This window comes from Yarrowia lipolytica, chromosome 1A (assembly GCF_001761485.1).
Source record: "Yarrowia lipolytica chromosome 1A, complete sequence".
NCBI lineage: Eukaryota > Fungi > Ascomycota > Dipodascomycetes > Dipodascales > Yarrowia > Yarrowia lipolytica.
The window spans coordinates 172,724-192,344 of record NC_090770.1 but is presented as its reverse complement, the minus strand read 5'-3'; the positions used below and the strand labels follow the sequence as shown (position 1 = coordinate 192,344).

The following is a 19,621-nucleotide window of genomic DNA, read 5'->3' as shown; positions in this document are numbered from 1 at the left end:
GTAGTCATCTTAAATGTAACGTGATACGAAGCCATCTGGAAGCATGTGGCACAGGCCACTACAGTACATTCAATATACCCATTTCCTCCTATTCAACACACGTATTGTATGGTCCAAAACAGTGCTTCAAGTGTCTCTTCTTTGAATTTTTAGATCAATTTCTTGCTTTATTTGACATTGATAAAAAATTTTAACATCGAGATGCTGGTAGTGTGTTAAACAGTGTGCTTGGGGAAGATCGGGTCATGTTTGCCGAACGAGATGAAGTCAAGGGGATGAAGGGACGTCTCTCCACTCATATGTGTTGAGATCGGGCGGAGTTGAGAAAGAATGCGATAAATCTAAAGAGTGGAACGAAAGAGTGGATCGAAAGAGTAGATCGAAAGAGTAGATCGAAAGAGTAGATCGAAAGAGCTGGACCAGGTATTCCAAGAACTTGACCAAACCACATCTTCAAACGAACTCGATTAAGCCCCGTTTCTCAAACACGCATTAAGCAATAACTCCAACTGGATCAAGTCATATCATTGTATTACCGTGAAATGCAGTCTATTGTACTCAACAGTATCGTGTGTCTGCTACACCTCGATCCACCGATGCCCCAGCTACAATGATCTCGACCTAGAATGTATCACAAATCCTAGCGAAAAACAGAGCTGTAAGGTCCAATACAAAAAGAAAAGTGCGCGGACTTGTCTTCGTCGTATAGATACACATTGTGAGTCGCACAATAGTAGACAATTTGCTTTTCGGGTTCGGATCGATTCAACATGTTTGGATTGGAAAGAGAAAAGAATGAGAGGAGTCCGATACGGGGAGGTTCTTATTGCGTGAAAGTGCCTCATTTAGCAAGTTTTGACTCCTTAAAGAGACATTAATGAGGATTATTTGACACCTCAAGTTGCTGAGAAAAAAAACATGTGTGTTGTACGTACGAAAACGAGTATGTACAGTATCTAAAGTACAGTACGTACAATACATGACATCTCCAGTTGGATGTGAAAAATTCACACATTTCCCAAAACTGAAAGAATAATTGATGGTTGACTCAATCCTGTAATGTCGCTCGTCAACGAAAAAACGACGTTCATGAACGCCACATTGTTCTCTTCTAACAAAGGTATCTATTTAATATGTACAAGAATTCTCCCTGATTCAAATCCATCATCTTCAGACTCCGATTCTGTACCTAAAAGATCACATCGACTTTTTCTTGTAAACTCGACTCTCTCCCCCACATTACTCACATTTCCCAACATATCTTCCATGTCCGACCCAAAGGAGTCCCTACGATTCAACACAGTATCACTAAAACAGGCCAGAGGTTTCTACAGCCAAATGTCCCCACAGTCAGATCAAACTTGGTCGTCTCCTTCCATTGACTCCTTCCATCGACTCCTTCCATTGAACTCGCTGAAGGAGCAGTTGTGACCCGTACAGAACCTGACGCCGGATCGGACATGGATTGATGATCTAAAGTCACGTGACTCGGGCACACTGCTACTGTTTTGGAAGTCCATCTTCTTACAAGTATGTTGATAACATCCCCAGTTGTGCTCATTCACGCCCACTACTTGTACTATCAACAAAGACATTCAACAAAGTCTAAGCAATATCTACTACCGGTCGTTCGTGCATAACCACCCTTCGGTGCACGAACCGTTTCCAGTCGCAAAGGGCGCTAGAACGCTCTCATTGGCTCCCAGAACTCCGCTCGGAACCTGATTCGTGGCTGAAGTTAGCACCTCTTTTAGCCTCCAAATCTCACTTCTCTAGTGCACGCTTATCAAGCAATGGTGACAAACTTTGAACTCTTCTTCCTCAACCATTTACAATGCCGTCAAACCTGTTTACGCCTATCCAAGTTGGCAATTGCCATCTGCTCAACCGCATCGTGTTTGCGCCATTGACTCGGTGCAGAAACGTCAAGACTGTGCCTTCCGATCTGCAAGTGACCCATTATGCCCAGCGCGGCCAAGATCCGGGCACCCTGCTGATCTCAGAGGCTACAATGATCTCGGAAAAGTCCGGAGGATACCTGGGTCACGAGAACCTGCCTGGAATTTGGTCTTCCGAGCAAACCGAAGGCTGGAGAAAGGTAGTCCAGGCCGTCCACGATGCCAAATCGTTCATGTTCATCCAATTGTGGGACCTGGGACGGGCTTCTGACCCCGAAACTATCAAGGCGCTCGGCTACGACCGAGTTTCAGCCTCTGATCACTACACCGAAGACGGAAAGAACTTTGTGCGCGGCCTGGAAGTGAAGGAAATCAAGGAACGGGTGGATTTTTATGTCCAGGCTGCCCAGAACGCCATCCAGGCGGGCGCTGACGGAGTGGAAATCCACGCTGCCAACGGATACCTGCCAGACCAGTTCCTGAGATGGAACACAAACACTAGAAACGACGAATATGGAGGCTCGGTGGAGAAGCGAGCCCGGTTCGTGTTTGAGATTGTGGCCGCTGTGGTGGCTCAAGTCGGACAGAAGAAGACAGGTATCAGACTGAGTCCCTGGACGCGGTTTGGAGACATGGCTGTGGACGAGCACAAGTCACGTGAACAGTTTGAGTACGTGGTCACCCAACTCCAGACCCAGTACCCCGATCTGGCGTACATTCATGTGATCGAGGGACGAACAGATGGCCATCAGGACCTCGAGGTTCCCCAGTGGATGAACAATGACTGGATCCAGAATATCTGGAAGGGTCCTATTATTCGAGCTGGAGGATATACTCCCGAGAGTGCTGTTGCCGAGGCTCAGACTAACGATCGGACCCTGGTGGCTTTTGGACGGATGTTCACTTCGAATCCTGATCTTGTTGATAGAGTCCGTCATGGCAAGGCTCTCACCAAGTACGACAGAAGTACTTTCTACACTCAGACCGGTGAGGGTTATGTTGATTGGAAGAACGCCGACTAGCGCTGGAGTTTGATGATTGATAGAGTAGATACATTTTTGTTGATAGGGTTGATTGAGAGAGTGATACACGGACAAATTAAAAGCTACAAACTGTTCAGAATCGTAGGGCGAAGCAGCCTTGTACAATGCTATGCCAGCAGCCTTGGTAGGGTAAGGTATGTACTGTCGAAGTCTTGACACGATGTTGGGTTCTTTAATGTTGGTGGTCACAGTTTCCAGACTTGATACAAAGTGAGAGGAGATCTGGCCCAATAAAAGGGCATCACAAGTATGTACGATACTTTACTCGTTTGTGTACCAACTTGTCTTTTTCTTGACGTTTTCATGGTCATACAATGGTGGGTTGTCTCTTGTTCGTACATAGTGTGCGATCGCCACCTTTGTCAGCTTTATAACTGACAATTTATAGAGCAATCACGAAATGCTTGCTTGGATCCAACATTATATATATTTTCTAGTGTTTTTCCCAATTCAGTCCATTTATTTAGTAATTATTCACTCCATCCCATTCTTCCAGTTATCTCCACGTGACCCAACTTAACCAGTCTTATACTTCAACCTATCACCATTAACGAGGAGCCCGTTACAAAACCCCTCCACAAATGAACCATCTACCGGCGGAGCTGATGGTAAAAATCGCCGAGCATTTGCGGGACGACTTTGTGTCGCTTTCGGCGCTCACAGACACGTGTCAAACGACCCGCAATGTGCTGGCCGATGCTGAAAACGACTTTCTGTGGAAAAACGCGGCCCGCGATCTCTGTTTCTACATCGACAAGAGCTACGGGGGCTCCGAAAGCTGGCGAATGACGTGTTATCGACTCTGGAAGGTGGTGGGCGAACCACAAAAGCACTGGTGCCACGTGGAAGACAACTCCGTGGTGAAACGATACTGGGACATGCGAATCGACAAGGGGAGCATCTACACAATGGGACTCAAGGAGGTGAACACAACGACCGCCAACGCAGACGCAGACGACAAGATGGGCGCCGAATCGGACGACCCTATGAATACAAAACGACGCTTGCTCTGCGGGGGAACATTTGCCAATGCGGCCCAACTCAACACGCTCGACACTCCTCCTCACAACACATACGACGTTGTGAATCGCAAAACGGCGCCGGTGGCCGTGCTACCGCTCGGTAACAATCTCTTTGGCTTGATTGTCAAATTTAACAACTCTGGAAACAACATGACGGCGAGTTTAACGGACTTTACAACGTGGAGATTCGACCTGGAGATGGAGAGCGACTTCCAGGTATCTGGCCTCGTCATGCTCGTCCACTGTGCTCTGGTTGATCCAGACGGCACGGGACACTTTGTGTTCAGCTACACCGCATCTTCTGGCATCAAAAAGACACTGCTGATCTGCCAAACAGGGCAACAAGAGCTGTCCGAAGCTGATCTGAGAAATACAGAGCTGAGGTTCCCGCCCAAATGGTTTGTTCCTACGCGCAGCTTCATTAACTCCTTTTCACGCATCTCTGCGTCCATCTACTGTCTCTACTTGCAGACCAATATTGCCATTTTTGACTGTGAGACGGGCGAGATCTGGAACTGTTTCCACGGGGTGAGCAACTGGAACGCGACTGTGGTCTTTTGTGGTCCCTGGGTGGTTTTGGCGATCGATAGAAACGTCTACGTGAATTTTCTGGCCAAGAAACTGCGCTATTTGCCCCAAATGAAGGAGACGGGGGATGCAGAGACAACCGCGACACGTCAGTATCGCACTCCACTTGCCCGACGAGTGTCCAACACTATCAGACACCGGTTTGAAGAGGAGGACGAAAACTGGGCGGTTTTGCTGGTCAAGAAACGTATCAACATCAACCGCACATTTGAGGACGAGGTTTTGTTGAGCACGGAGAACACGTACCAAAAGTACATTTACCTTCACAGACCTTTCCAAGAAACGGATCATGTGTTTCTGGATGTTGAGACCATGGAGGGCATTAAAATTGCTGTTCAGTATGGCACCAAGGAGGTTGCTGTGGACGAGGACATGAGGGTTTACGAGAGGAGATGACGAGTGACGAGTGATGAAGACTGATGCTCGATTTCCTTCAGAGAAAGTATACAATGGCTCCTCTACACACCGCAGTGTATAGAATATTTATTTCCCAAACAAGCGATCTTTGCCTTTATGTCTCGGGCTCTCTGACTGAATGGGTTGGAGGGCATGGTTGGATGTAGGCGAGCCACTGTGCAGGATCATTGGCAGCAATGGTCCTTCACGATAATTAAAAGATGGGCGGAGTGGGTTCAAGATGTTTACCAAGCTCGTTTATTTGGCTTATTGCTTCGAGGTACCGAATTGAATCCCCCAACATGTTCTTTCATCCTTCTGCCACCGTGTACTCAGATGTACGCTTTCCTCGTATCAGACACTGTATATTGTGGTATGCTGTGTGTGGCAAACCCCATGCGTACAATGGCGTAATAATTGGGCCCCATGTCTCATTTTATAATTGGAACACGGGGGCTGTGAGTGTATGGCTCATTTGATTGTCTGTGAGCGTCGATGGACGGCGTGTGTTGGTTGGTGTTGGTTGAGAGTGGTTTGAATTGCCTTGGTCCAGTCGATCACCGAGTGATATTGGTGAAAAATCGGCGAAAGTCGGCGAAAATCGGGGAGAAATGGAAACGAAACCCATCAATTGGGAAATGACATCGGTGATGCCATGGTGTTCATGTCAGTTCCATGTCGCCTGTCGTCGTCACTGTTCAGAAGCTTCCCCCGAGTCCGCTCGTCTGATCACCTGCCCGCGAAACAGAGTTAACTGTGCGTTTCAGCTGCGCTGCACGGCTTAGACCTGCTGTCAGAAGGTGAAACAAGAGGGTTTGAATAGAGGGTTTCGAAAGGGGACTGGCGTGGTATTTATAATTGGCAAGCAACACCACCGACTAACCACACCACTCCCACGACACTCTCAACGACACGAAACACCGCCAGGTCGCCACCATCACCCACCACCATGAAACTGCTTCTTCTCATTACCCTGCTGTTAGCGGCTCTTGTCTCAGCAGCAAAATACATCCCCAACAAGTACATTCTGACCTTCAAGGACGACTCCACCCCCGAAGCCACCGTTGACCAGGTCAAGAAGGCCATCGTGTCAAAGGGAGGCAAGATTGGCTACGAATACTCGTTCATCAAGGGCTTCGCCTTCTCTGCCCCCGATAAGGCCATCCAGTACCTCAAGACCACCAAGGAATATGCAAACTTCCCGTTTATTCTGGAGCAGGACCAGGTAGTTTCTCTCAACGACGGAGAGAGTGCCTAGTTTGAGCGCCGAGAATGACAACTAGGACGCTGGACTTTATCCGGTAGTGACGAGGCACCTTCACCAGTACGCGTCCAATGCGCTCCAGTGCGCTCCAGTGCGCCGCCCTCCACTAACGACGAAACGAGTGTTTGGAACACATGTATGAAATGCAACTAACGATTGATATGATTGTGTGATGATCCGGTACTGTACTGTACTTTTACGGTACTGTACGTTGCTACCGTAGTGTCTCTGTTGGCCAGTCGGTGGAGTCTTGTAGAACTGGTCTGGTCCGTAGAGTCTTGTAGAAGATCAGAAGTAGACATGTGGAATTAACCGGCTCGGGCGAACGGTACTATGATTCGGTCCATTGATCAGAACCCAGCCTATCGATTCTCCAGAGTGGACATTCAGGGGTACCGCACAGGAGCATTAGGAGAGATGATATTTGGGCTCCAATCTGCTACTGAGCGTATAGACACTGGCTATAGGGGCTGTATGGAGGCATTTTAGAGTGAAAGAAGACTTTCAATGATCTATTTTCATCTTTTATCAGAACAGTGGTTATCCGTGGAATGACCGATGCACTTTTACAACCGTCCCTGGGCCTCTAGTTTGATCATTACTCGTACATACAGTAATACATCCTCAAGAGGTCTCTACGATACACAGAGACACTTGAACGCAGCAAGTACTGTACAAGTAGAACAGTATGTACAGTACAGTATGTAGTACATACTTGTGCATTCGCATTGTTTCGAATCCCTTAGTTCACTGAATCTTGGTCTGCTCAAGGGCCATCGCTTTACAACTTCGACTGGGAACCATGAATCTTGTCCAACCACTTGACCAGCTCGTGGTTAAATTCGTCAGCCTTCTCGAACATGAGCCAATGACTAGCGTCGATCCATACCTCGTCCAACCTTCCCGGCTTGACGTATTTTCGCAGATTCTTGATCATCGGAGGCCGGAAGGCCATGTCCTGCTCAGCACCGACATGGAGATACGGAACATCAACTTGCATGCTCTCGGGCGTTCGGCCCTTGTCCAAAAAGTCCTGCTTTTCGATCTCAAACGTCAGTCGACGAGCCTTGTAGGTGGACACCATGTAGCTCAGAAAGCGACCACCAGTGGCAAACTCGGTCATGTAGTTCTGGAACTCGGGCTCAGTCATATGGACAGAGGAGTCTGAGCCGCCCCACCCCTCGCCGCCAAAAACTTGTCGCAGAAACGGCTCACTGCCCTCTCGGGTAGCAAAGTCCTTGGAAGCATCTCCGATAAGATATGCCTGGTAGGACAATGAGGGAGCCAGCTTGATAAAGTCGGGGATGGCAAAAAACTTCTTCAGAGCAGGAACGTAGTGCCAGCAAGACGTGGCAATGGCCTCGACCCGGTGCGGAAAGTATAGGTACAGCTTGGGACCCAGATAGGCACCATAGTCGTGTCCAATGATGGTAACCGTGGGAATACCCAGCTGGGTCAGCAGCTCGTCCATGCACTGGGCGTAGAACTTGCCAGTGTAGCAGTACAGGTCCTTCAATGCGTCGGTTCCATCCTCAAGACCGAGCTCGGGATACTCGCCCTTTTCGTTGGGTTCAGGTGTGGGGTATAGGGGAGCTTCGGACCGGGTGTATCCCATTTGGGAAGGTACTAGGAGTCTGTAGCCAAGGTTGCGCAGTATGGGAATCTGTTTTCGCCATCCATACCAGCTATCGGGGAAGCCGTGGCACAGCATCAGGGTCTTTCCGGATCCAAGAAGAGCGGGGCTCGGACTGGTGGGTGGAATGTCGAGATAGTGCCATCTTTTGTCTCCGAGAACGGCGTACTTGTGGAACAGTTGGTAGTATCCGAGCGAGAGGGAGTCGGTCATGTTGGCGATACGGTGGAGGTGTTGTCTTGGTTGTGATAATCTGGGGTAAACATGCACGGGGTGCATTAGCGAACGTGATTTCGATGAGGTTTTTTAGTTGAGATTAGTGAGGAAACTCAGTTATGGTGGTGATATTTGTTGAGAGTCTGGTTCGATCTCACTAAACTGTATTTTTCAGTTGGTTCTAGTTGGGAGGAAAGGATGTTGATGCGGTTAGGGATGATTAATCGTCTGGAATGGAGACTGCAGAAGAGCGAATACTTTGTCGATCGGGAATCGGAAAAGTGCAAATGTCTTCAAATCCGGCCTAAACCAAATTACCAAAGAAATAATTCCACTTTTTTTCCCCCATTCACACGTTTCTCACACTACAAACACGTCTTCCCAGTCCGGCGCATTAAAGTTCGAATCCGGCCAATCACTGGGCCCAAATTGTTATTACTATACTGCAGAGCATTATTTACGCTACACAGCATCCGGAACGGACCTCTGAAAAAAAGAACACCACACACAATGGCCATCATCGCTACCGCCTTTGCCGAGACCGTCAAGTTTTCGGGATCCAAGCAGGAGCTCCAGAAGCGAACCCTGGCTCTGTACCGACAGTTCCTGCGAGGTGCCCCCACCTTTGCCGATTTGTACGAGGTCCAGTTCTCCATCCCCACCATCCGAACCAAGATTCGACAGGAGTTTGAGCGACACCGATTTGTCGACGACCTGTCCATCCAGAACGTGCTGTACGCCAAGGGCCACATGGAGTACCAGGAGTGCATCAACTTCTGGAAGCAGCAGGCCCAGTTCCTCAAGTACTTCCCTGAGGAGGACGACATCCAGGGACGACACCAGCCCTCTAACTTTGTGGACAAGTTCCTGAAGGTGAGTATCATTAGAAGCGGCTTTCAACTGGCTGATGGACAACTTAATGTTGAGAGTGTGACCATGAAGAGAGCGACAAGCGTGACACGACCCCAATCGAGGACAGACAAACGAGAAGGCATTCATTACACGACCCTCAACGACCCTGAAACGACACATGCCATTGACTCTATTCGATTATGGCACTAGCTGAAGATGAAGTCAATTGCAGATCAGGATGACAATGGAACAACGACGGAAACTCTCACTGCGGCCAATAACGGTTGGTTGATCATTCTGGCCAATCCGACCATGGTTGGTTGTGGCATATTGAAAGAAGTCAGATTATTCCTATCAGCAAGTTTGAAGTGGAGCTACACAACGACAAGGTGATACCCTTGGGAAGAAGAAGATGACTGAGAATGATACTGAAGATTTGACAGCGTACGACCTAACGATGAAACAACACAATTCGATACAGAAGGAAATGAAGGGTGTTTGAGATTGGTCGAGTGGAGATTGGTCGTGTGGAGATTGGTCGTGTGGTGCGCCATAGGATGTGGTGTTTTTGGGTGTTGTAGCATCATGCTATGTGACATTTTTAGCAGCAAGCTGTTACTTCGTGTTCTGCTGTTGGGCCCTAAGACAAAGGGTTGTGCTGGAGTAGTTGGTGCAGAGCCCTGAGCTCTGTCGTGACGCCTCATGGAACGCAGCTCTGTAAACTGGCATCAATACACGATCTGGTTATAGGGCACCCTCAACTGCTCATTTGATGACCACTTTCAGCCTGACATCATCCCAGGAACGTCCCATATCCTGGTCACCTTTCTTACTTCTTTCTTACTTCGTCTACGCTTTTCCAAACCAGCAGCAACTGTCCCAATTCTCACAGATGAGACTCCTGACATTCCAACATCTTCCACCACCTCTTTCGTATACTAACTCAGAACCGTGCTTAAACACATTATATATTGAAATGATACACTATTATAGTTGGACCTTGTCCAAAACTCGATTAAGAGATTTGTTTGTAGCTGGGTTAGTAACGGTGCCGAGAGGATGTCTAGTTTCGGCAGCTGGCAACATGTATCCTCGATTAGACATCAAACAGTAAACCTGAAGAGCCATATTTGTCAAGACTTTTTCTTTCTCCACTCATACTCACGATCAATTCCTACCAAAAAGTCACACAGACTTCCACATAATCCCCATTCCCCTTGCTCCTTGGCCTGTTGCATCAGGTCTATGGTATCCGAAAACGCCTCCTCATCTTCCTCGGAATGCAAAATGGGAAGATACTTAGAGGCCGTCTGGAGTCGTCCCTGCTCCATACTCTGCTGGAAAAGAGACCGAGGAGACCCTGTCGAGTTGAACAATGTGGGCCAATACGACGCCTCCATTTTCCGCGCGCAATTGGCAAAGATATCCAGGTATCCGGGGAATGACCTGCACAGCTTGACAATCAAGTCTGTAGATGTCTCAGTGGACTCCGCAGCCTTACCCTTGCCGTCCTTCTTACCATCTCCATTAACCACGTTAGTATGCAGCAGAATCTCCAGACAGTGGTTGAAGTAGTCCAGCTGTCTGTACTGTCCAGCTAGCTCAACAGCCTTGGTGTAGTCGCCTCGGCTGATGAGAAAGTTGAGAAGATCAGAGAGGAAGATGTCTGTTCCAAACGCAAAGCGAAAAATGGGGAACGAACAAGACCGTGTAGAGAGTAGATCCGAGTAAATACCGAGCATGATGCCCTTGGAAACAAGGGGCATTAACGGGTAGTTCTCCACATCAATCTTGCACGGTTCAATTTCATGAGGATTGAGCCATAACAAGACGTTGCTGCCGTCAAAGGCCCAGATTGTGTTTTCAAATTGAGGTTCAGAAGAAGAGGATTCGACCAGAAAGTACTCAATATGGTGATGCAGAGTACGCTTCGAAAAGCCAACTGCCTGTGACGAGTCAGAGCTGATCTCCGACGGACTGAACAGTACCAAAGTACCGTCCACCAGCACCAGAAACTCGTCCTTGGAGTATTTGGTGATTGCACGCACCCTGTTGGGAGATTTAATGATCTCTGTGAACGACAACATCTTCTGAAACACAAGTACAAGTCCATTGACACCTGTGGCCTTGATAGTGAACTCATAGAGACAGTTGTCAAGGGTGTAGACGTACAGGAAGGCACCTGCAACACTCATATGGATTATCTGAGTAGGCACTTCTTGTACTAGAACCACCTTGGAAGCATGCAAGTCGAGATCACGGGAGTAGACTCGGATCTCATACCCTCCCGTGGTAAAACTGTACACGCCGCAGATCAAAAAGTGCTTGTACCAGATCATTCCTCCCTTGACAACAAATTCATTGTCCATGTACTCCTCGGCAAACATTTTCCAACGTCCAGAATTGATGGAATAATGACACAGGCCTCGTGCTCCGGCCACAGCAAAGTACTCGTGGCGACTGCAGCAAGCAATCATGCGAATGGGCCAGTTTGAGGCCGTGTAGGACGCAGGCATGCAAATGAACTGCCACAGGATCGAGTCACGTGAGATGGCAGCAAACCCGGGTTGGTGGTGGCCTCTATAAATGGCCAGTTTGTTGTTTCGGAACAACACTGGTCCCTTGAGATTGTCCTGGGTAAAGTTTTCAAACAGAGAAAACTTAGCCATATCCAAGCAGTAAAGCTGGGGCGTTTCGGGGGTTGAAATGAGTGGCACAAGAAATAAACCATCTCCAGCACCGGACCAGGCTGCCGATTTGATACCTCGTAGCCACACTTCCTTCTCGTCATCTGTATCTAAGCCCTGGAAGGAGTGCGACAGAAGCATTCCATACACCGAGAACAGACTCCATCCGTTTTCGTAGCCTGCAAAAAGACAGGTTCCCTCAGGGTTCCATGTGAGACACGTGATGCCAGCCGGTGTGTCTGGGTGGACCATTCTTGTGACTCGAAGACAATTTCCTTGGTAGTCTCGAACTGTGTAGAGAACAATGGATCCGTCAGTGGCGCCGAGAGCGATGACCGAGAAGCGCGAGTTGACGGCGCTTATCGTTGCCTTGATCTTTGATTTGTGGAAACAGTATCCCGTTATTGGTGGGCTTGTCGGTTTGGGTGTGGTTGTCACAGTCAGTGGTTTCAGTTCAATGTTGGTGGGGTCAGAAGTTGCAGCGTCGGGTTCATCAACCTCCGGCTCATTAGTAAGTTCGTTGCCGTTTGGCGATGTATCTTTCGGAGTCACATCACACTCTCTTCCGTCGTCGTCGTCATCTCTGTTCTCTTTGGAGACTACCACGTAGCCCCGTCCAGACTCTCCCACCCAGCAGTACATGTCCATGGGACGCGAGTAGTCAATGTGAACGGGGTAATCGACCTTTCCATTGTCGTCCCGCAGCCATGGCAGCTTGCGGAGCACCACACTGGTCGGTTGTAATGAGTCCAGTGGCAGCATCTGCACTGCTGGGGGGTCTCTTGTGAAGAGTACGATTTCGTCCTCCAGAACAACGGCATTCTCGCAGAACGAGTCGACCCGGATGCTTGTTCGGACCTCAATCCGGACGCCCTGCACGCCCACGCTCTCTCCGGGTCCCGGGTACAGCACGGGCTTGGTACCGCTGCTTTCAAAGGTGATGTTGCCTGGCTCCAGATACGGAAGAATCGACAGCGAGTAGAGAATCACGTGGCCGCCGGACGTGATGACGCCCACGTGGGAGCCGTCGCGTTTGGTGATGATCTTGCGGTTGACGCCGTACGTGTCCAGGCTCGATGCGCTGCGGGAGTGGACCGCCACTGGAAACAGTGGGTTGAGCTGGTAGATGTAGATGGAGGAGTGGGTGAGGGCTATGAGGAAAAAGCCGGATCGCGACGCCTCAATGGCTATGCACTCGTCGTCGGGCGCCAGCAGTTTGACGCTTTGCGGCGCAGACACCGGCCACGACATTTCGGACTGCGAGTGTGATAGTCGATAATGGTGACACCTATGTTATGCATGTTTCACAGTAGCCCGGCATGCCGAGCTTTATAGAGTGTGGCATTTAGAGTTGGCCGTGAGGTTGCGTCCGACTACTACGAGTCCGAGAATAGTGCCGTTTTGAGAGGGCGAAAAACGTGTTCTTGGCGCGGCTCGAGGAAGGGGCCGTGCCAAGAGACACGGGCTGATTTTTGGCACAATTATGACCACAAATGCCGTCTCAACAAGGACTCTTGCGGGTTGAAACATTGGGGGGGGGGTCGTTGTCCAATAGTCTATATACGCTATATACGCGATGTATTGTACTGTATGGTGACATCAGAGGTCGCGATATTCTGTATTTGAGAGGTTATAAACAAACGATATTGAGATGAGATAATTTTACATGCTTCTACGAGTCGATTGGTACTTTTTTCTGTCACATCCGACCTCTGGTTCGTCCCCAGCACCGAAAAGAAAGAGTCTGGAAACGCCCGATTTTCGAATCAACGATACGGCTGTCAGTTTTCAGAATTTCCAGCATTTTATAGCATGATTGCAACTATCACATATGGTTTTACCCAATAACCGATTTATATTCTTGAAAATTGCGTCGAAAGGTGGTTAAAATCGCACTTGAAGTTGGGCAACACGTGACTTGATTGGCTGGGTGTGTAGTCCCAACGCTTTTTAAACTTAGCTGTAATGGCATTTTGTCGGAGTGGTAAATCGTCTTCTTGTTGTGCGTTCGAGTCTTGGGCTCTGCACTTGGCCATTTGGTTGTCCTTTCCGAATTCTGCGGTTGATGGGCGTCTCGGTCTGAGTAATCGGCTTTGAGATTTCCGTTCTAAGATTAACTGGGAAACTTCAGTGGAGCAATCCAGCAGAGATCCAGTTGCCGTGGGTATGGCGGTGGGATCGCAACCAAGTGGTATATGTTATGGAAGATATTTACGATCACGATTTTTTGTTTCGAACGAAGGGGCGGATCATCAGACATTTGTTTTTCAGTCATTCCTAGCACGCAATCTACAATTACGGTACTTGTGCGCTCGTACTCGCTCGTACTCTCACCGTCAATTCTTGCACTCACGCGGTTCACTTGTCTTAAAGTTTGCTAAATTAAAAGTGACGCGTCTTACGCTTGCCTGTACAATCTTTTCTTCCTACTACACACACACGAGACACATCCGTCACAATCACAATGTCTATCGTTTCGTTACTCAACATTGACGTTCTCAACAACCCTGCGCCGTTCGGCAGCCCCTACGAGTTCCAGATCACCTTTGAGTGTCTCGAGCCTTTGAAGCATGGTGAGTAGACCGGGGAGAGCGGTGGTAGGCAGTGCGATGGCCACATGGAGGGCCACATGGAGAGACACATGGAGAGCCAGTGGCAGAGACTATTCCAATCTAATTGACGTTGGATTGATGTCAAGTTGTTGATTGGTTCTTTTTTAGGTGCATTGATCGGGAGTTGTAGGCTGGTGGATGAGGCTGTCATAGGGGTTCATGGAGTGTCTCCATCTCAGCATCTATCCAAGTGTTGGTTGAGCATCCACCAATGTTGATTGAGCTAATCAGCAATTGTCCATCAGTTGATGGGGTTGAGATGGATTACTATTCCTGGTTCATCAACTGGGTCCTCAAGGGCTTCGGTTTACGAATGTCCCAATATCTCTTACTAACACAGACCTCGAATGGAAACTCACATACGTTGGTTCGTCCACATCTTTCGAACACGACCAGGAACTCGACTCGCTTCTGGTGGGCCCGGTTCCCGTTGGAGTCAACAAGTTCGTCTTCACGGCCGACCCACCCACAGTTGACCTGATTCCCGCGTCCGAGCTGGTTTCTGTCACCGTCATCATTCTGTCGTGTTCTTACAACGACCGCGAGTTTGTACGAGTCGGATACTACGTCAACAACGAGTACGACAGCGAGGAGCTGCGCCTCAACCCCCCTCCAAAGGTGCAGGTGGACCATGTGGTGCGAAACATTCTTGCTGAGAAGCCCCGGGTGACTCGATTCAACATTGTGTGGGACAATGAGGGCGAGCAGGGCGAGGAGTTCCCTCCTGAGCAGCCCGACGCCGACCTTGAAGACGATGAGGAGGAATATGGAGCGGGAGAAGAGGAAGAGGAGGTTGAGGAGGAGGTCGAGGGAGAGACTGAGGCTGACGCCAAGGAAGACATTGAGGCTGAGGGTGAAGCGGAGGCCGAGGGCGACGGCGACGGTGACGGCGACGGAGAGGACGAGGATCTCGAGGAGGCCTCCGATGAGGAGATGGAGGTTGTGGATGATGAGGTTGGAGAGGAGTCTGAGGGCGAGGACGACAAGGAAGACAAGGACGACAAGGACGACAAAAAGGACGACAAGTGATTGTACGGTAATGTATTTATTTGTATTAATAGAATGATGAATGTTAGTAAGCAGAAATCCATCTTATACAGCGTTTGCATGTTTCAAGCGGCCCCGACCAAAACAGCCACTCCCAAACATTGCAGCCCTAACCGCGAGACGCGGGCTCTCACCCTTTAATTAATTTGGCAACTTTATTACGCGTTGCTAGGGGGTAACCGTGGCGGGGTTTGACGGGGCGATTGTGCGACGATAGACGGAATATGACGGAAATTTTGAGATATTTGTGAATTTCCAAGCTCTCGGAGGTCACAATTACCGACTCCAATCGTTTCATTCACCCGTTGCCCGGTTGTATGGTGTGGTGTTCGATCGTGTATTCTTTTTCAGTAAACTTTCTACTTGTCCCGAATAGGAATAGTAACGAACGCGTGTGCACACTTCCTCCCAGTGCGAAAAGAACTCTCATCAACACCTCACCACACCCCCCGCCACACAAGATCCGCAATGTCCTTCGATACAGGAAGAGTGTATTCCACACAAGTGCTGCCCGGCGACGACGACCGGGTCGAGGACACCAACGTCGGACTCACCCGCAAGTACGCCGACTTCATCCGCGAGTTCTACATTGACGGCAATTTCATCTACCGAGACCAGCTGCAAGACAACATTCTGGGCGGCATTCTGACCATAGAAGTGGACATTGCTCATGTCCGAGCGTACGATGGAGATCTGGGTCAACGGCTGGCGGACGACCCCACCGGAATGCTCAATCTGTTCCAGCTGGCTGCTGCCAACGTGGCAAGACGACTAATCAACCCTTATATGGATGAGGCAGACGAGCGACTACGAAAAGAGGGGCCCGACGCCATTGCCAAGGTCCCCTACGTCCAGGTGACGCTCAGATCGGACGCCTCCATCACCCAGATTCGAGATCTCGGATCGACACATGTTTCCCGACTGGTTCGAGTGCCCGGAATCATCATCGGAAGTGGCAGCGTCAGCAACAAGGTCAAGACGGTCACTCTCATTTGCTCACACTGCAAAGACCAGATCAAAATCGAAGTGACTCCCGGATTCGCCTCTCTCAACATTCCTCGAGCCTGCCAGGGACCCCCCAACCCCAATGGAGAAGCCAAAAACTGTCCCCTGGACCCCTACAAGATCCTGCACGAAAAGAGCGAGTTTGTCGACCAGCAGGTGCTCAAGATGCAGGAGGCGCCAGAAATGGTGCCCGTGGGAGAAATGCCCCGTCACGTGATCATTTGCGCCGATGGCTATCTCGCCAACCGGGTGGTTCCCGGCACTCGAATCATGGCCATCGGCGTCTATGCCATTTACTCGGCGCAAAAGGGAAAGAACAACAACAAGGCTGGAGTCAAGGGTGCCGTGGCCATCAAGAGTCCCTACATTCGACTAGTGGGAATGACTGGTCTTGATTCTAACAACGCTCCTGTTGCCGATGGACTCAACCCTTCTAGAGAGGTTATCTTTTCAGAAGCCGAAGAGCAGATGATGATTACCCTCAGTAAAGAGCCCGATCTCTACGAAAAGATCACAGGCTCCATTGCTCCGTCCATTTACGGAAACACAGACGTCAAGAAGGCCATTGCATGCCTTCTGGTAGGTGGCTCCAAGAAGCTACTTCCAGATGGAATGCGACTCAGAGGAGATATTAACGTCTTGCTGCTGGGTGACCCCGGTACTGCCAAGTCGCAGCTGCTCAAGTTTGTCGAGAAGGTGTCTCCTATCGCCATCTACACCTCCGGTAAGGGTTCTTCCGCTGCCGGTCTGACTGCCAGTGTGCAGCGAGAGTCGGGGTCTCGGGAGTTTTACCTCGAAGGAGGAGCCATGGTGCTTGCTGATGGAGGAGTAGTCTGTATTGATGAGTTTGACAAGATGCGGGATGACGATCGAGTTGCTATCCATGAGGCCATGGAGCAGCAGACCATCTCCATTGCCAAGGCCGGTATCACCACCGTTCTCAACTCTCGAACAGCCGTTCTGGCGGCGGCCAACCCCATTTTCGGCCGATACGACGACATGAAATCGCCGGGCGAAAACATTGACTTCCAGACCACCATTTTGTCGCGTTTCGATATGATTTTCCTCATCAAGGATGACCACAATGCCTCCAGAGACGCCACCATCGCCAAGCACGTCATGGCCATCCACGAGACCGGAAACAAGACGGAAGAGGAGGGAGAGATTCCTCTGGATCTGCTTAAACGATACATTTCGTACTGTCGACAGAAGGTGGCTCCCGTTCTGTCAGACGAAGCATCGGAGCGTCTGTCTGGCCACTTTGTCGAGCTCAGAAGACAAGTTGCGGCTGCCGAGCGTCAGATGGGCAGAAAGTCGTCGATTCCCATCACCGTTCGACAGCTAGAAGCTATTGTTCGAATCACAGAGGCCCTTGCCAAGCTGGAGCTTCAGCCTGTGGCCAGCGCTGCCCATGTGGAGGAGGCCATTCGACTGTTTAATGCATCTACAATGGATGCCGTTACCCAGGGAACGTCTGGAAAGGATACCATCATGGAGGAGGTGACACAGATCGACCAGGAGCTGCGACGACGTCTGCCCATGGGCTGGTCGACGAGTTATTCTCGTCTGGTTACCGAGTTTGTCAACACTCGAAACCATAGCCAGGAGGCTCTTGACCGAACGCTTCATGCTCTGGAGAGATCGGAGGTCATTCAGTTCAGAATGCAGCGACAACGAGTTTACCGAGTTGGTGTTTAGTGGGATATTTGAATGTATGGGAACCAAGGCTAGGTCTTGACGAACCTGCGGAGGAACATGGAGAAACGACGGAGGAACGATGGAGACTTCAAGGAGACGACTGTATAGAAATTAGTTAGTGTAATTTTATTAATTTATAATGAACTGCGAGTTCGCCGACAAATGGGTGTTTAATGATGGTGAAGGCAAGAGTCTCCGGGTTACGCCAGACGACCGTTTATACAACATGTTGAACTTGTAGAGGTGGACGAGAAAGATACAGTACTGTATGTACTACAGTATGTACATCTATCTAAAGTATCGCACTCTGTACTTCTCTCAGTATCCGCTTGTAAGGCGAAAAACACCATTGGTTGATTATCCATGAACAAGTCTTGACTCCACAGATTCATACGTGAAAGACATCTCTTACTCAGCATCAGAAATGACCCAAGATCTCAGCTGAGCACCAACCGTTGTCCTTAAGCACAAACAGCTACTAGTACACTTGTACAGGTCTTCACGCAAAGGTCTTTCAGTTATCTGGTTGACAAGGCTTGTCCTGATTTGTATTATGAAGGAAAGTATGGATGTTCATAAAGTAGTTGGTTCAAATCACAATGATTATTACACAACTACTATCAAGTATATCCACCCAGGTCACACACCACATTGCACAAGCGTTCCCACCTAATGTGCTAGTTGGAGTCCTAGAAGTCATTGACCACTGCAACGAGACACATTACCCAAGGTCTCGACGACTGGTACACAAGTAGAGTGTGGTGGAGCCTCGGGTAGCGTATTCTTCGGCGGACGTCCTCTCTTTCTCGGCCTATCGACATCTGAACAGCTCACTGTTTTCGAGATCTTCCTCTCGGGCGTTTCTGGACAAGGGTACTCGTATCGGCTCCTGGCACTAGCCCAGCCTCGAAAGTTTCGGTGGAAGCAGCATAAGATCTCCCGCGTCGCCTAGGGAAGTCGTTGGCCGCCGGAGCTGGGGCGGGGAAGATCTATCAGATGACTGCGAAGAGGAGATTGTCATGCGGTGCCACCTCAACCTCACTTTCACTCTCCTCGTCCGTCCGTCTAGTCTTTAGGACCCCTTCATCAAGACTACATGAAGTGCTCTTGATTTTTCAAGCCCTGACTCTGTAAAAGTCGGCTTAGAATACATTCCCACAGGTACTCACGAAGCTCGATATCAGAGGTCCTCCTTGAAGCACAAAGCTCCTCCCAGGCTTTCTGGGCTCCGGGGCTGGCAGAGAACGGGTTTTTCTTGCCCACAGATGTCGGGAAACTCAATGAATCGTCCAGAGAATCATCCGAGATCAAGGTAGACTCATCCTCGGGAGCCGTGAGGACAGCTTCATCGACGGTCGCTATTCACGTCGAAAATTTCAGTTGTCAATCAATCAAGCCTTCTTTTGCACGGTCACATGCCACCCCTGACGGAGCTGTCGAGTGCTCTTGTCTGGATCGCACCCTCTGAAGGTGACCAGTGGTGGGATGGTTTTCCTCCGGCAGAAACCGCCTCAACCACGGTATTCCACTTTCCGGCTTTCGGTGTCCTCTGAAACATTGTCTGTTCAGCATGACAGTCACTCTCCACCGTTGCCCATCTGGTCCATGTTCCAAACGTCATAGTAGGCGATACTGGCGAACTTTTCGCGTCCAATGTGGG

General features: G+C 49.6%; 12 protein-coding genes and 1 non-coding gene across 13 annotated transcripts; 10 read left to right on the top strand and 3 right to left on the bottom strand.

Moving 5' to 3' along the window:
- Window positions 1-1,834: 1,834 nt before the first annotated feature.
- On the top strand, window positions 1,835-2,920 carry YALI1_A01905g (uncharacterized protein; the record flags this gene model as incomplete). Its single annotated transcript, XM_499654.3, has 1 exon — window positions 1,835-2,920. One exon carries the CDS (start codon window positions 1,835-1,837, stop codon window positions 2,918-2,920), a length of 1,086 nt encoding a protein of 361 aa, XP_499654.3.
- Window positions 2,921-3,522: 602 nt separating this feature from the next.
- YALI1_A01888g (uncharacterized protein) lies at window positions 3,523-4,947 on the top strand (the record flags this gene model as incomplete). The annotated part of the gene is made up of 1 exon (XM_499653.3): window positions 3,523-4,947. One exon carries the CDS (start codon window positions 3,523-3,525, stop codon window positions 4,945-4,947), a length of 1,425 nt encoding a protein of 474 aa, XP_499653.3.
- Window positions 4,948-5,413: 466 nt separating this feature from the next.
- YALI1_A01868g (uncharacterized protein) lies at window positions 5,414-5,732 on the top strand (the record flags this gene model as incomplete). The annotated part of the gene is made up of 2 exons (XM_068281610.1): window positions 5,414-5,469; window positions 5,513-5,732. 2 exons carry the CDS (start codon window positions 5,414-5,416, stop codon window positions 5,730-5,732), a joined length of 276 nt encoding a protein of 91 aa, XP_068137711.1.
- A 164-nt stretch (window positions 5,733-5,896) lies between these two features.
- YALI1_A01864g (uncharacterized protein) lies at window positions 5,897-6,205 on the top strand (the record flags this gene model as incomplete). Its single annotated transcript, XM_002142944.3, has 1 exon — window positions 5,897-6,205. One exon carries the CDS (start codon window positions 5,897-5,899, stop codon window positions 6,203-6,205), a length of 309 nt encoding a protein of 102 aa, XP_002142980.1.
- A 445-nt stretch (window positions 6,206-6,650) lies between these two features.
- On the bottom strand, window positions 6,651-6,940 carry YALI1_A01854g (uncharacterized protein; the record flags this gene model as incomplete). Its single annotated transcript, XM_068281609.1, has 2 exons — window positions 6,651-6,797; window positions 6,851-6,940. 2 exons carry the CDS (start codon window positions 6,938-6,940, stop codon window positions 6,651-6,653), a joined length of 237 nt encoding a protein of 78 aa, XP_068137710.1.
- A 52-nt stretch (window positions 6,941-6,992) lies between these two features.
- On the bottom strand, window positions 6,993-8,057 carry YALI1_A01842g (uncharacterized protein; the record flags this gene model as incomplete). The annotated part of the gene is made up of 1 exon (XM_499652.3): window positions 6,993-8,057. The coding sequence occupies one exon, from the start codon at window positions 8,055-8,057 to the stop codon at window positions 6,993-6,995; it is 1,065 nt and encodes a 354-aa protein (XP_499652.1).
- A 513-nt stretch (window positions 8,058-8,570) lies between these two features.
- On the top strand, window positions 8,571-9,871 carry YALI1_A01824g (uncharacterized protein; the record flags this gene model as incomplete). The annotated part of the gene is made up of 2 exons (XM_499651.4): window positions 8,571-8,933; window positions 9,860-9,871. The coding sequence occupies 2 exons, from the start codon at window positions 8,571-8,573 to the stop codon at window positions 9,869-9,871; spliced, it is 375 nt and encodes a 124-aa protein (XP_499651.2).
- A 28-nt stretch (window positions 9,872-9,899) lies between these two features.
- On the bottom strand, window positions 9,900-12,850 carry YALI1_A01794g (uncharacterized protein; the record flags this gene model as incomplete). Its single annotated transcript, XM_499650.2, has 2 exons — window positions 9,900-9,946; window positions 10,078-12,850. 2 exons carry the CDS (start codon window positions 12,848-12,850, stop codon window positions 9,900-9,902), a joined length of 2,820 nt encoding a protein of 939 aa, XP_499650.2.
- An 863-nt stretch (window positions 12,851-13,713) lies between these two features.
- Window positions 13,714-13,757, top strand: YALI1_A01786r. Its single transcript, XR_011031456.1, has one exon.
- A 306-nt stretch (window positions 13,758-14,063) lies between these two features.
- Window positions 14,064-15,240, top strand: YALI1_A01777g (uncharacterized protein; the record flags this gene model as incomplete). Its single annotated transcript, XM_499649.3, has 2 exons — window positions 14,064-14,172; window positions 14,552-15,240. The coding sequence occupies 2 exons, from the start codon at window positions 14,064-14,066 to the stop codon at window positions 15,238-15,240; spliced, it is 798 nt and encodes a 265-aa protein (XP_499649.3).
- A 486-nt stretch (window positions 15,241-15,726) lies between these two features.
- YALI1_A01766g (uncharacterized protein) lies at window positions 15,727-17,961 on the top strand (the record flags this gene model as incomplete). Its single annotated transcript, XM_499648.3, has 1 exon — window positions 15,727-17,961. One exon carries the CDS (start codon window positions 15,727-15,729, stop codon window positions 17,959-17,961), a length of 2,235 nt encoding a protein of 744 aa, XP_499648.1.
- A 599-nt stretch (window positions 17,962-18,560) lies between these two features.
- On the top strand, window positions 18,561-18,913 carry YALI1_A01736g (uncharacterized protein; the record flags this gene model as incomplete). Its single annotated transcript, XM_068281608.1, has 2 exons — window positions 18,561-18,647; window positions 18,692-18,913. The coding sequence occupies 2 exons, from the start codon at window positions 18,561-18,563 to the stop codon at window positions 18,911-18,913; spliced, it is 309 nt and encodes a 102-aa protein (XP_068137709.1).
- Window positions 18,914-18,957: 44 nt separating this feature from the next.
- Window positions 18,958-19,277, top strand: YALI1_A01732g (uncharacterized protein; the record flags this gene model as incomplete). Its single annotated transcript, XM_068281607.1, has 2 exons — window positions 18,958-19,016; window positions 19,064-19,277. The coding sequence occupies 2 exons, from the start codon at window positions 18,958-18,960 to the stop codon at window positions 19,275-19,277; spliced, it is 273 nt and encodes a 90-aa protein (XP_068137708.1).
- Between the last annotated feature and the right edge of the window lie 344 nt (window positions 19,278-19,621).